The sequence below is a fragment of the Cynara cardunculus genome (assembly GCF_001531365.2).
Source record: "Cynara cardunculus var. scolymus isolate 2C chromosome LG 14, CcrdV1, whole genome shotgun sequence".
Lineage (NCBI taxonomy): Eukaryota > Viridiplantae > Streptophyta > Magnoliopsida > Asterales > Asteraceae > Cynara > Cynara cardunculus.
This window is the reverse complement of record NC_037541.1, coordinates 13,421,176-13,437,122: the sequence shown is the minus strand read 5'-3', so window position 1 is coordinate 13,437,122 and position 15,947 is coordinate 13,421,176. Positions and strand designations below refer to the sequence as shown.

The 15,947-nt window shown below is 31.3% G+C and overlaps 1 protein-coding gene across 1 annotated transcript; it reads right to left on the bottom strand.

Moving 5' to 3' along the window:
• Positions 1 to 11,482: 11,482 nt before the first annotated feature.
• On the bottom strand, positions 11,483 to 13,484 carry LOC112526936 (WRKY transcription factor 22-like). The gene is made up of 3 exons (XM_025137380.1): positions 12,964 to 13,484; positions 12,548 to 12,658; positions 11,483 to 12,131 (listed from the first exon to the last, which is right to left on the bottom strand). Exons 1-3 carry the CDS (start codon positions 13,458 to 13,460, stop codon positions 11,684 to 11,686), a joined length of 1,056 nt encoding a protein of 351 aa, XP_024993148.1. The 5' UTR covers positions 13,461 to 13,484; the 3' UTR covers positions 11,483 to 11,683.
• Positions 13,485 to 15,947: the final 2,463 nt, after the last annotated feature.

Genomic DNA, 15,947 nt, shown 5'->3' with positions numbered 1-15,947 from the left:
GTTTAAAGAATGACAAATGAACAGTTTGGTTCGAATGCAACGTCAAATATAATTGAAAACTTTAATTAATTTATGTTTTTTTAAGTATATAATATTTATGTATGGTAAATGCAATAAATAAACTCACACATCCTTCTCATCTTTGGTAAAGTTTGAACTTTTGACCTCACAAAGACTACGAAACAGTTAGGACAAAAGCCATTTGATTGATTAATTTATGTTGTTACCCAATTTCTATATTTTTTTTAAAATGAAGTAATAAAAATGTAGATTAAAATTATTTTATTATATATTAAAATGTCTATTTATTAAAACCACCTAACTTTTATTTATAATAAAAAGATAATTTAATCATGGCTTACTTTTACCCTACTATAAGGGTAATTCAAATTTATTTTATTAGTTAAAAATATAAAACAAAATAATAAATAATTCACCAAACCATTTAATTTTTTTTAAATCATTAGAAAAATACTCGCATAATATACATATTTCCTTTTATTCTTTGTCTCTGAACAATATAATACGGTTTTATGTGGTTTTTAAAAAGTGATAATATTTTTATTTTTGAACAAAATATAAATTTGCAGATATGATAAAATTTGAAAAAAAAAATATATGTCATATTAGTATCAACATAATTATTTAAAAATTCTCGTTTTTTTTATGTAATTTATTTAATACATATTTTTTGTTATAATTTAATTTATGTTTAATAACGAAGTAACTTATTTTTGGTTTAATAATATAACTGTTTATAAAGATAATAATTAATTATTCTGTTAGAACTCAATGAGCTCTAATTATGTTTTAGATTTTTTATATTTAAAATGAGATGTATATCATGTATTTGATTATGCTTATTTACATTTAGTTATACCAATTTAAACATGGAGCTTTATTAAGTTGTACTTATGCAATATTAGCATATTTTTTATCGGATTAGTCCTTGTACTTTAGGCATTATTTTTTATTTATTTTGTTTTTCAAAACTTAATCGAATCACATGTGCTGATCGTTGTACTTGCGAGAGTGTTATTTTATGAATATTATACTCTTAAAAAATAGATTTCGCAAGTTGCTGAATTTATTACTTGTGAAATCTTGGTCATTTCGATTATCGAGTAGAAAAACGACTGTAAAATGAGTAGGATCATCGAATAACGTCATCTGATCTTGAGCAATTTTTCTAACGATCTTCTTAAAAGGTTTTTTTGAACGATTTTAAAACTCTAAGGTGACATTTATTTTTTAAGAGGTGCTGAAGTCTGAAGTCTTATTTCAGTTCTGAATAATAAGAGGTGGTGCTGAAATCTGAAATTTGAATCAATAAGATTGTTTGTTTTTGTAAACTGATAAATGTCTGAATTTGTTTAAATTGTCTATTTTACACATTTAAAATTATAGTGTTGAATTTATAAATAAATTTATACAATTTCACATATTTATTCATCATCATTACGAAAATTTAGATCTAAATTATATAATTAACATTCATTTAAACAAACATATGTCATTAACGGTATTTAACACATTTAAATCCTATTAAAATACATCAACTGAAACAGGTGATGATCAATTTGGTAAGAATCGATTGAGAGAAATGATCGATTAAGGTTAATCGATTGAGAAACGTCATTGCTAAGAATTTGGAGAACAATAAGACACAAATAAGAAATTGGTTTACCTCTTACCAGATAAGAGAAGAATAAGGCATAAATGCCTCTGAAAAATTGGAAATACAAACAGTCTGATTAACCCTACCTCTTAATGAATCAGATATAAGAGGCTGGTAAGAGGTTTAAAAAAAAAAAAAAAAGACCTAAATATCATGTGATTCATCTGTAAAATTTAAATATTTATTAAATTTATATTTTATTTTATTTTATTTTAACAAAAATGTATGAATTTTGAGATTAGAAAAAGCCACAAACTTTTCATCAACAACAAACACCCACATCACTAAGACACATGCAAGCACTTGAGAGGCAATTATCATGACCATCTACCATTTTTCTAATTAAATTATTTGTTTAATTTTTTAATTAAATTTAATGGGCTTTTAATATATATTTATACTATATTATAAAACATTTGACAAAAACTCTTAAAAACCATTTTTATGCGTAAAGTACTGTTTATTGATGTATAATACTTAAAATTCAAGATTACAAATAAATTGTGTATAAGTACAACTTATTAAAGTTCAATGTTTGAATTCATGTAACTAACTACAGATAAACATAATATAATGCAGGATAAACATTTCATTTTAAATATAAAATATCTAAAATAAAATTAAGATAATTATTCAGTTCTAACAGAATACTTAATTATTATATTTATAAAAAATTATATTATTAAACGTAAATTAAATTACTACGTTATTAAACCTAAATCAAATTATAATAAGAAAATTTAAATTAAAAAAATTACACAAGAAAATAGAAATTTTAGATAATTAGTTTGGTATTAATATCAATATTATTTTTTTCAAATTCTTATGATATCTTCATATTTATATCTTATGCAAAAGTAAAAACATTATCATTTTCTTAAAACCACATAAAATTGTATTATAACATCGAATAAAGAAACGAAACATTAAAGTCGAGATGTATCTCACTGCATTGCACGATTATCCTTCTAGTGTGTATATATATATATATATATATATATATATATAGATATATATATATATATGTGTGTGTGTGTATATATATATATATATATAATTCATTTGTTTTTTAATCACTGAATATCGGTATATCCCACATGACAACAAATGATACAATTGCATGAAAAACTAACGTACTTTAACTTGATTCATATTTTGGGTAACATACTTTCAAACCTTCATTTTGATACCTAAGATGTAAATTTTTTAAATATTTAAGTACTTGGGTAACCAATTGAAAACTAATTTTAGATTAAAAAAGACTAATTTTAGATCAAAAAAATCCATGTCACTAACCACGTCAGTAAATAATACTGAGTTATATACCACATCACTCGCCATATCAGCATGATAACCGGTTAATGCTTCATCTGGTTACGCGTGTATTTAAATGTTTAAAACTTTACACCTAAGGTATCAAAATGAAAGTTTTGAGAGTACGTTACTCAAAATAGTAATAAAGTTAAAGTATGCTATTTTTTCATATAATTTGTCCAAAATGTAAATATAAGTATGTGATGTTTAAAAAAAGTACACAAAGAAGTTTTATGGTCTTTTTTTCTTATGAATTTTAACAAGTTTAATGTTTAATCTCCAAGACTAATATATATATATATATATATATATATATATATATATTATATAAATAAATTTTCATTTTTTCTTTCACATATTTAATAACACGTATTAAAATACAATGTTTATCTTTCATATATATGAAACGTTCAAGATTATTTTTTGTGTATGAAAAAAACAGTTCTAAAACATTTCATATATAAAATAACACTGTATTAGTTTATAAATTTATATGAATTATTTAGTTAAAAAAAAAAGAATTTTTTTTTTGGTTAAACTTATGATTTTTATGGTTAAAGTTGCAATTTTTTTTATATTTTCAATGAGGATTACAATATGTTTTTGAGATAAAATACAAAAAGATCATCAAACTTGCGACAGTCAAGCGTTTATATTTACGTTGCTTTTTGATTCTTCGATGTCGGCTCTTCCTATCATTGTGAAGCAGAATTCCCCAAGTGTTGGATTGCTGGACGGTTTTTGGGAATGCCGACCGTAAAGGTGTATGAGTGGTGTTTGGTTTGTTACGGATGGTTGGCTATCTGTTTGCGCTTGAAATTGTCGGGAGGTAAGCAAATGGGAGTCAGTGATGCATCCTAGTCGGATGTGGAACGGCTAGAGCCGATCTGCCGATTGACCCAGACATATATAAGTCTGCTTCCAACATAGAGACGTGGGTTTTTGGATTTTTGTCCATAAGGTATATATAAGGGGTACCATGTATTCTGTTGCTCCCCCATGTCCGTGGCAACAGGGCGGTAAATTCCGTCCATGGCTAAATACCGGCATAAGACCGATAGACACGCCATGCGGACAAGCCAAGGCACCGTGCAAAGAGGCCAAACCGCATGCCGTGCCCGTTCCCCAAGAATCGTTTATGCTTGTTGAGAGGCCGCGACCATGCGTCCGCATAACAAAATTTTCATATAGGCCACTCAATTTTACATGCATCATAGAAGGATATAAAACATTCAAATTTATGTTTTACATCAAATTTGATATGAAAATGACCATTATACCCTTTTCTTTAATTTCATACCTATCAGCAGACGAATTTTAGATAGGGGTATTTTCGAAACAAAAAACACCGACTTAAAAGTGGACGACTTCTTCTTATGTTTTTATAGTTACATAAATAAACTGTTATTATCAAGCTGGATCCGTCAGATTATTTCATTCTCTGAACAAATCGTTTTCCATATATACTTTTTAATTTCCAGTTTCGAATATCATATATATAAAAGGAGGAACAACTTGATATACGATACTCTAAAAGTATGTTACGGAATTTTGACATTTTTCCATCGTTTACATCTGTCACGATATAGAATGAACTTCGAGATTTGAGATCAGCATAAGTGAATTCGAATTGTGCTCTAAATCTTTGAGATTCGTCATCGTTTATGCTAGCATGGGAACGTACTTTGAGATGTTGATGTTTCATGCACGTCAATTATAAATCTTCATAAAGGTCGTCCATATGGCGGTCCTTCATGCGACCATTGTCCGTTCTACCTGTAACGCACTACGTCGAGCATAATTTTGTATCTCAAAACAACACTGCATTTCAAGATGTCGCTAACTTATTTACTTGATTGAAGTGTCAATCAAATAAAGTAAGGATTGAAAACGACTGTATTCATCGGTCACTTTCAAATTTGTTGCTCTTTTCTATTTAAACATGCTTATATCACGTTTTTTTTAACTACAACATATTTCCACTATCGTCCAATTAACTGATCAAGGGTATTTTTGTCTTTTTTACAATTCTATAAAAACTTGTTTGCTAAAAGCTAATTGAATGTGAACAGCAGAGTTATAGTCGTTTATCCAGTGCAAACAATTCCAGTTATTGTTTAAAAATAAGCCAAAAACATATATTTTTTAATAGCTGAGAAAGTAAACCAGTATACTTATTAAGCTAAGTAAACAACATACCTGCCTAAGTATGTAAACAGATGTTTGGATTTGCAACAAAATTTTGGCAGTTTTGCAATATTTGGTAGATCTGATTATGATTTTTGTAGGATAGAAATAATATTATATATATATATATATATATATATATATATGTGGTAAATCAGCGTAAGAAAAAAAAAAGACGAGAAAACTCTTAGGGGGTGTTTGAGATTGCTTATTTGAAACAATTTATGCTTTTCTACAAAAGTGTTTATCAACTTATTATAACTTAGAATGTTTTAACTTTTTCAAAAACTCCTTATTACTGGTTTGACACCGGTATTAAGTTGTATATCCAAACACTCAAAAGTGTTTATTACATGTGTCACACCGGAATAAGTCAATAAGTTGTTTTTATAAACAATCCCAAACACCTCTTAAAAGACTAAACAATTAAGTCACTAACATTAAGCAACAGGGCAAACTAAGCAGTTGCAGCCTCGAAAGTATAGACGATTACTGATAAGTGATAATTTATTATTATTAATTAATATATAATATATTTAATTATTACTTATTTAATTTCCGTTGGTCTAAACCCAACCCGATTTCAGTCCAACCATATCGACTTGTAAACTTTAGAACACAGCTGAATTTCGGTTTAGTTTGAGTTTAGGTTTATCAACCTATTTTTCGGGTTAAGTTGGGTTGTCGACGTATCAAAGTTATGTTTATCAAACTAATTCTTGGATGATAAACTAGCTGATAATTTGATTATATCTGGTTAAAATTAGCTGATAATGTAAAATGATCTAAAAGAATATTTGAAAATTAACTGGGAAAAAATAATGGGTATAATTGTAAAAATGAAATTAAAGAAAAAATCAGTGGAACTTATTAAAAAAATTATTTTAAATAGTGTTTCAATGAACTAGCTTATCAAACAAAGCTTTTTCAATAAGTTCAAAAAATCTAGTTTATTGTTGGCAAACATAGCCTACATCAGAAGCCATACGAGCCACGACGAACCAAATGGCCTTTGGCCTAGCGGTATGCAAGTCTTTAGCCTCCTAGGAGGTCAGAGGTTCGAACCTTACCAAAAGTGAAGAAAGTGTTAATATTATATACTAAAAAAAAAAAGAGTCACGACGAGACTTCAACGTTTTTCATTATGTGACTTACAACAAGTGTTTGTACGTGTTTTTCAACTGTTAGGGTTGTTTGGCAGTTGCTGAATAGTTTGGTGATGAATGATTAAGAGTCTCTCATGATATAATACAAAATGAAATATAATTATTTGGTAATTATTTACAACGAAATTAGGACGCTGAATGGTTAAGAGAGGCCCATGATACAAAATCATTCAGAGGGTTTTAGAACCATTAAAGGGTATATTTTTTTTTTGCCAAACAAGATTCACCTCTTAGCGATTCAGAGACTGCCCTTAATGGAAGTATTAAGAGGTAAACAAACAACCCCTTACTCAACGATATTGAATAACATAAATTAATTTAAGATGAGGAAAACCATATTTTGATATCAGATAAAATGTTATAAAAATCATTTAATTCGAAAATATTATAAGAATTATTATAATATTTCCAACAGATTGTTTAAAATAAAATAAAAACATGAGATTTTGCTGATATTTGTATTTTAAATCAACGTATTTTTAACTGGTTCTCTGACAGATCCTAAACGTATCTTCAACAAATTTTTCAAAATGGAGATTTTGAGTATTTTTCTCCAACAGATTCTACAAAATTAAGAAAATAGGAGAGAGAATCTGAAATCCTCAAATCTGAAAAACTCTCCAAAAATGATTATTTAGGAAAGAGAAATGATTTTTTTTATTATTTCCGACAATGAGAATCTATGAAATTAAATGTTTAGAAGAGAAAGACAATATTTTTTTTAACCACAAGTGTGGTGCCTGATTGGTTTGAATTTGGCTCCAAAGGTTAAAAGTACCAGGAGGTCTCCGGTTCAAATCCAATAAGGAATAAAAATCCCTTTGTGGCCATGGAGGTTCAAATGCGGTGACTCCGGGCTATCTGCAAAGCAGGTGGTCGCCCAGAGATTAGTCGGCTCGCATAGTGGATTGGATATCCAGGTTAATAAAAAAACAGTATTTTATGGATCGTATTAAATATTTTATGATATAATTCATATTGTAATCTTCAAAATAGAGAAACTGTAGCAGATTGATGTATTTTTTCCTCGAAAATTTTGACTTTTAATTCTTCATTTTAAAGAATCTACTGGAGATGCTTTAATAAATTAAGAGCATTCTCTAAAATTTAATGAGGAAAGAGAAATAATATTTAATACTAAATTGATTTTTAATTATTTTCCAAAAATGATTTAATGTGAGTATTATTTTATATAAAAAAATTAAAAATATAATGAGATAATAAATTTATATAAAATTTTAATAATATAATTAATATTGAAATCCTCACAATAGAGAATCTGTTAGAGTTGACTGTAATTTTTACAGATATTTTAATTGTTAATTCTCTGTATTATAAAAATTACAGATATCATGTTGAAGATACTCTCATACTTTCAAAACCGTTGTAGAACTTATGCAATGCCGTTAGCATCTTACATTTGATTAAAATCATCCAAAATAATCAGTTTTCAAAAACAGCGTGATTATAACAGATAAACAACTACCTCAAAATGACAAATTTTAAACAAAATAATATAAGTTATTTTTATTACATTTACAGATAATTGTCTTATTTTTATAGCGTTTACAGGTATAAATCATCTACTGTCAGGTAAAACATAAGGGAAATTGACCAAAATAGTCAATCTACTCAACCAAATTCAAATTTTAGTCACTTTTGGAATCGAATTCCCATTTAAACCAGACTTTTACGTAAAAACCTATCTGTAGATCTTAAAAAAACTACTTTTTTTTAACGCAAATGTGGATCCTTACGTAGATATTCTTTTTCTTTTTTTAATCTGAAAATAGAGTCTACGTATAAACTCTGATCAAAAGGGAAATTCAATTAAAAAGTGACTGAAATAAATTTGGTTAAACAGATTTAACTATTTTTATCCATTTCCCAAGACATAAGCTTATGGCAAAAGACGAAGTAGGAGTCGACAAGGGATGGTGTGGATCGCCCCCAGGGGAAGATCCGGGGTTAGATGGGGGCGATCCCACTTCTCAAGCCAAACCAGTGTTTGTCTCCTAAATCAGATACATGTGGACCCCACAAATTAATTAAAATTATTTTTTTATACTTTTTTTTGTCAAACATGCTGTGGATCGCCCCCATGGTCAAACATGGTGTGGATCGCCCCCATGGTCAAACATGTCCCCCGGGGACGATCCTATTGGCTAATTTGGTAAAACCTGAAGGGAAAAAAAGACTATTTTGTTAATATATGATGTATATTTTGATGAAAATCCCTAAAAAAAAAAGCACTAAAATATGAAGACCAAAAACATTATTAATATTATCCATCAAATTTTTTTCAAATATCATATTTTAAATATTAAAAAAATATATAAATAAATGATGAAAGAAAAACCTAAAATATAAAGAACAAAGTATTATTATACTATATATCAAAAGTTCCTCCCAATATTTATGATCAGATTCTTTTTATTAGAATATTACAAAAATTTATGTAAATGACTTAACAGGTTGTTAAGCTTGTATGGTTTATTTGGGCAGTCATATATTGTTGTTTGTTTTTGTTTTATACAGTCAGTCACAGAAGTAGGGTCCTATAGACTCAGTCATTTATGCATCCCCTTATTCCAAATATGTCTCTTTTCACAGTTTTAGAACCCCAAAAATCCACGCTTCGTTCGATCTCATTTCTCTCCTTCATCTCCATCGATCTATTGTTGGCTCCTGCCATCGATCAACGAGTAACAACAGTGGTGGAGAGCAGATGACAACAGGGCAACGAAGAGAGGGGAATGGGAACACTGGCGTTGGTGCGAATGGCATAGATGTAGTAACGGTAACACTTTTGGGATTAAAAGGACCAGGATAACTAATTTTCTAAAAGTTCCATTGGTTTCTTATTCAAAAATTTTTAAAAAAAATCAGGGATTTAATAATTTAAAATGGAAAATTTCAATGATTTATTTATTCAAAAAGAAAAATTCAAGTAGTTAAATATTTAAAATGAAGGAATTCTTGAGTTTTTCTTAACTTTAAAAAAAAAAGGTGGGCTGAATTAACCTTTATATATTGCTAAATACACATCTACCTATTAATGTTTTATTCATATACATCAACATTCAAAACCATTTTTTTCCACTTGAAACTTTACAGCAGAACGTTGTGAAAGTAACATTCACAGTGTTTTTGCTGTGAAAGTTTGACTTTTTTTTTACTTTCACAATGTTTTACTGTGAAGTTTCAAGTGTAAAAAGTGGTCTCATGGGTTTCACGAAAACAAGCTGGTCCAGGGACGGACCTATGTTGGTGGTATAGGTGGCATGTGCCACAATATTATTCCTCTGTCGAAGGGTTAAAAAATTTAGGTTCGTGAAAGGTGCAACTGTTTTAATCTGTTTCGTATGTATTTTGAAACTACAATGAGAACAAGTTTTATTTAGTATAGTTGGTTTGTAAGGTTTTTATTCCACTTCAACCCAAGTTCGAATCCTGTTAGTGTCATTTTCATAGTCAAACGGTGCCACAGTTTGAATTGTTTTTTCTTATAGTCAAATGATGCCACCATTTGAAGAAAAAAAAATCCGGGTCCGTCCCGCTGGTCTGACGTGAACTCACTCTCTCTCTCTCTCTCTCTCTCTCTCGCTTTCTCTCTCTCTCTCTCTCTCTCTCTCTATATATATATATATATATATAGGTCTAATCAAATGACAACTAATTAGTTTGTGGTAAATGTGAGATCCAATCTCAACCACAAATCAATAGGTAAATTAAGAAATTTATAATTTTGATAATTTTGAATTAAAATTTTAATGCGAAGATATTTTTGGTATTTTAGAACTCTCCTCTCTCCTCTCTTTTCTCTCCGGCCACCGTCCTCTGGTGATACCACAATGGTATCACAATGCATCATATATGTGCTTGGGTATCACATTGAGGTCGTTTGTGTGATCGATCGGAGATGTAACACAGTGGTATCACAATGCATCTTATATATGATTGGATATCACAATGTATCTTTTGTTTAACAGAGTCAATATTTAGGTATCACAGTGGTATCACCGGATAATGGTGGCCGGAGGATGGTGGCTGGAGGACAGATGATGAAGAGAGAAGAGAGGAGAGAAAATACCTAACATGTCCTTCCATTAAAATTTTAATTCAAAATTACCAAAATTATAAATTTCCTAATTTATCTATTGATTTGTGGTTGAGATTGGATCTCACAGTTACAACAAACTATTCAGTTGTTCAATGGACCCATATATATATATATATATATATATATATATATATATATATATATATATATATGTGTGTGTGCAAACAAAGGAATCAATCAAAATCTTTTTTCTTCAAGACTCTTCAATCTTTATAATAGAGAGTTTATACTCTTCTACCATTTACAAAAAGTCCCTTGTAATCGGACAAGATTCTTCACATCCCACAAAAAGCCTTTGATACCCCCATTTGGCCATTTTCCATCATCACATCTCAAATGTACAACCCCTTTATGCTTATGGTACAACCCTTTTATGCTTTCCATATCTTTCTTTTCTTACCCAAAAAGAAACCCTATTTTTACTCTCTCTCTCCCCTCTTTCTCTCTCTAAAAAGGTGAAAAGAACAAAAAGAAACAATATAAAATAAAGAAAAAACTAAAATTAATTAAAAGTCATTTTCAGGTTTTATATTCATCTTTTAACGATTTCTCTCCCGGTATTTAAAAATGTCACTATCTCCGCATGTAGCAACTCTTTAAAAAGAAGTTTTTTTTTATTAATCTGGATATCCAACCCGCTATGCGAGCCGACTAATCCCAGGACGACCACCTGTTTTGCAAATAGCCCGAAGTCATTGCATTTGAACCTCTGTGGCCATAAGGAGATTTTTATTCCTCCTTGGATTTGAACCTGAGACCTTCATGTACTTTTAACCTTTGGAGCCAAGCTCAAACCAACCAAACACCACCCATGTGGTTAGGTCAAAAAGAAGTCTCTGAACATATGCAAGTACATAGAATAAATATGTAAATTAGTCCGAATACTTTCACAAGTAGTAACTTTATCTAATTTACAGATTTGGTCCATGTACTGTCAAATCATATTCGGAAACCAGTATTGTTTGTGGCAGATACTGATATTTTTAAAATTTTGAGAGAGAAACGGATAAGAAATGAATCAAAAGCGTTAAAATCGCTATTTCTATTAATTTCCATTAAAAAAAACCCATATTTTTTACCATCTCTCTCTCTCCTCTTTCTCTCTCTAAAAAAAAGTAAAAAAGAACAAAAAGAAACACTATGAAAGAAAGAAAAAGTCAGCAAGAAGAAACGCATATCATCCCATCATGCAAACGTCACCACCCCCATAAAAAGTCAACTTCCGCCGGCTGCGGTGGTGCTCGTGGTGGCGACGATCTTGTTCGACAGCCACGGGAAAGGTGGCGACGCCGTTGATGTCGTCGGAGTAACTGGGCCGACGAGCTCATCCAAGCCTTCAAAGAAGGTGTCGTCCATTTCCATTACCATATCGAAGTTGTCATCGTCGGTGTCGTTATCCTCCGCCTTCTCCGTCGCCGGAGACTGGCTGGCTGGCGGAGAAACCGGCGGAGATGAAGTGGGTTTGGTTTTGTTGGTGTCGACGTCGTCGCCGGAAGTTGTGGGTTTGTTTCTGGTGCTTCCAGCTAAAGAATTCCGGTGAGTCGGAACTGGGTGGCTGTGTTCGCCGGTGTAGGTGACGATGAACATATCCGGGTCGGATCTATTTCGCTCCACTTGTTTTCGGGCCAAACAACCCTTTGAAGTACTACATCTATAGTATCCTCTGTTCATCAAAATCGAAGAAATAAATTAATTTTTTTTAATTAATTAAATCAAGAAAAAGTTCAAGAAATTGATGAAACCCATTTTTACTCTCAAATTAAATTAAATTAAATATTAAAAAATTAAAAAAAACGAATTTTCCGTATCAAAAATATCCCAAAAGTTCAATCTTTTAAAACTTAAATAAAGAAAAATTATACGAAATTAATTTACCCATTTTTTATTTCAAATTAGAAAATAAATCTTGAAAAAAAAACCAAAATTCTCACCCATTTTTTGCTTTCAAATTACAATTTAAATATTAAACATATGAAAAATAATGGATAAAAACCCTTTTTCAGCATTTTTATATTCAATTAAATAAAGAAATTAATTTAATTTAAAATAATAAAAATAATAAATCAAGAAATTACAAACCTTGGATATGGAGAACCTTTGATGGGTTTTTGACCGTATTTTCTCCATGACCACACATCGGAAGATAATCCCTCAGCAGGCACTTGACAAACCCTTTTCATCTGATTTTTCCTGTAATTTAATTTAATTTAATTTAATTTCCAATTACTAAAAATCATTTATATAAATAAAAAATAATTAAAATATAATAAAAAGATTTAATTTTGGTTTAAAAAATAAAAGAAAATCGAATTTACTGCATGTGGATATGCCTCAAATCTCATATATATTTTCTGCAATATACCCTACAAATAAAGAAGAAAATGATTGCAATTTTCCCAATTTTTTTTAAAAAAACAAAAAAATTAAATTCCAAAAAATCTACAAAAACCCAGAAATTAAACAAGAAGAAGATGTCAGAAAGATCCTGTCTTTACCTTTTTTTAGACCTTGTACTTTGTGCATTAGAAGTTGTACATCTTGAAATACCGAAAGATTGCTGCTTTCCCTGAAGCTGTTTCAGCTGGTTGTGGTGGTGGTGGTGGTGGTGGTGGTGGTTGTTGGGTGGTGGATCTTGTAATCCTCCAAGAACAGACAGGGGTGAGATTGGTAAACTTTGTGGAGATGGGGGTGGTTTTTGTAGATTTGGAAACTCAAGGGGGTTGTTAAGATCATTCAACAAGTGTTCGATACTGTTGTTGTTTCTTGATTGAAATGGATCTGGAAAAAACCCCATGAAATTCTCATCAAGAAAACTTGATTTCGTTTGATTGTAAGCATCTACAGGCCAAGTTGGAGCCACTCCGGCGGCGGCGGCGGCGGAGGTGGAGGTGGTGGTGGTGGTGGAGGATGGAGCTGCGACGGAGGAAGAGGAGGAGGAGGCGGTGGAGCAACAAGCTCTGACCACCGCATGCAGGTCCCAATCCACCTCCATTGTTTGACTTTTCTAGAGAGAGAAACCAAGGCGCTGACTTTTGTTTAGAGAGAGAGAGAGTGGAAGAGATGTTGGGGGTTGAAATGGAAAAGGGTTTCAATATATAAATATATTTAAGAGAGAGAGGGAAAAGTACGGGCAGGAGAGAGAAAGTTACGGGCAGGAGAGAGAGTAAAGTGGGCAGAAGGGGAAAAAGAGGCAGCTGGCTTTTCACAAGAATCCTAGAGAGAGAAAGGGGGGTTTTAGAGAGAGAGAGAGCGCTTATCTTTTGCTTTATTTTTCTTTCTCTTTTTGTGAAATTACATTTTGGTACATGAAGTTTGAATATATATATTTATAAGGTTTGAATCTTAAACACAAAGTCAACATAACATGTTTTCGTTTTTGTTATCGGTTATCGACTTTAAAACAAGACTAATCTCGACAAATTGTAATTGTAAGACATCAGTCTTGATTAATTCGGTGGTCACAATTGTTGTGGACGTCTAGAATTGGACCTAGGTAGGCATGGCAAAGGGGCGGGGATGAGGCGAGTTTTCTGATCCCTGGCCCTGACCCCGGTTTCTATGAACACCCCACCCCGACCCCAATAGTCCCTGTACCCGGTTCATTTTCTGGTCAATACCTAATTTTAGAAAATAAATAATATACATATATTATATAAATATATATTAATAAAATTATTATACCAGGTACGGGATGGGTTGAGGGATACGCTACCCAGCCCCCGCCCCAACCCCGATTTAGGTCTACCGAGGATCTCCAGTCTCGGGACCCATTTTAGCGAGGAATCCCCGTTCAAGTCAGGTGAGTCGGGTTCCCCTCTGCGTCGGGGCAAATCACCATCCCTAAACCCAGGGCAAATGAGATTTCCGACCACATCCATCCCGGCCTCAACCATTACGCTACAACCGTTGTGATTTAGTGTATTTGTTATTGCTACTGAATAACCTCTTGCTTGTGAAAATGTTACATTTGGGAAGAACCTGTTGATTTTAAGCAAGTACGAGAATATCAGTAAGCAAACCAAATACAGTGTTACAAAAAAAAAATCACATTTTTGTTAGCTAAATACCCAAATGGATCACTAGACACTGGTCCACCAATCTCGGGTAGGGAATTCAAAGAATCCTTGAAAAAGGGAAATTTACAAATTATTATAATTGTTTGGGAGGAAAAATATTTGATTTACGGTTTTATATTAAGTAATTTACAAGTCATGGTTAATTAAGAACAGGTAAAAAGATTATAAAACAGGTCTGCGTACATCATCTGTCAGACTGTACTCTGTGGCAAGATATATATTGGGTTGCTTTTGGTTCGGTTTTCTGTTGGGGAGGTGGGAAGATCACACATCCACACCTACTAGTCTTCGTGTCACTGTCGTTGTCGCTCTCAATTTGTATATCAAAATCTTGGTGCAAAAAAACACGGTATATGTATCCTTCGATTATGAGTGGACTCTTTCAAGAAATTGTCCAGCTTTTCTTGATCTTTCTATATAAGTATCATGTGACTTCAGTTACGTTTTCTATATAAAAACCTAATGGGTAATATGTAATATAATCAAAGAGGCGAAATTTATGCTCGTCGGTGGCATGATATGACGTTTACAGACACTTGGCAGTTACAGACAACGGCCTTCTGTTTTATATTGAAAAAAAATCGGCGCAAATTACTTAAGGTATCATATAAAGAAATAATATCGTATCACATAAATCGAATTCATTACATAATGATGATCTTATCGTATACTGAAGGTAAAATACTGCGATTGTCTATTCAGTGTTTTGCAGGGTTAGAAATTGCAAGCTAAAGATGATGGGTCTTGTTGATTAAGACTTGGGATTGATCTGGGAGCTAGAGTGACTCGAAAATGTCCGTTAGAACTGTATTCAGTAAGAAAAAGTCGATCCGTGAACTCGAATAGGTCAAAAGTGTATATCGAAGCTATTTTTGATAAAGCAAGTTTCATTCCATTTGAGTTCGTATAAGATTCAAGCTCATTTTAGTATTACATGACGTTATGACGGTAGCAAAAGGAATTCCAAACTCAATCAAGTTAGAACTCGATAACAGTGGGAGTTAGAACTCGATAACAGTGGGGGTGAACATGGTACGATACCATGTTTTCCCCCATTACTGTGTATCAATCAACTATAACTGATACGAAAAATCCTAAACCGTGTACCAAACAACCTTACTTGGTACCAGCCTTTTTCAATTAATACATGTTGGTAGTGGTTTTGTACCAACATCGCAAAAGGGAAAAACTATATATATATATATATATATATAGTTTCAAGAAATTATGTGAAATTGTTTCATATAATACTTTTTTTGATGAATTCGTTTCATATATGGTTATGAAATTGTTTCATATAATATTTAATGAAATTTTAATGAAACTGTTTCATGTATTTCTCTAAAATTAAAATAATGAAGATGATAATATCCATGATTAACACCCTCTACAATAAAAATGGT

Excerpts from the sequence above, each read along its gene's own strand:
- LOC112526936 (XM_025137380.1), bottom strand. The coding sequence starts at position 13,460 with ATGGAGGTGGATTGGGACCTGCATGCGGTGGTCAGAGCTTGTTGCTCC. Across the intron at positions 12,659-12,963 it reads AGTACAAGGTCTAAAAAAAG|GAAAAATCAGATGAAAAGGG; the intron begins GTAAAGACAGGA and ends ATTAAATTACAG. Across the intron at positions 12,132-12,547 it reads AAAGGTTCTCCATATCCAAG|AGGATACTATAGATGTAGTA; the intron begins GTTTGTAATTTC and ends TTTGATGAACAG.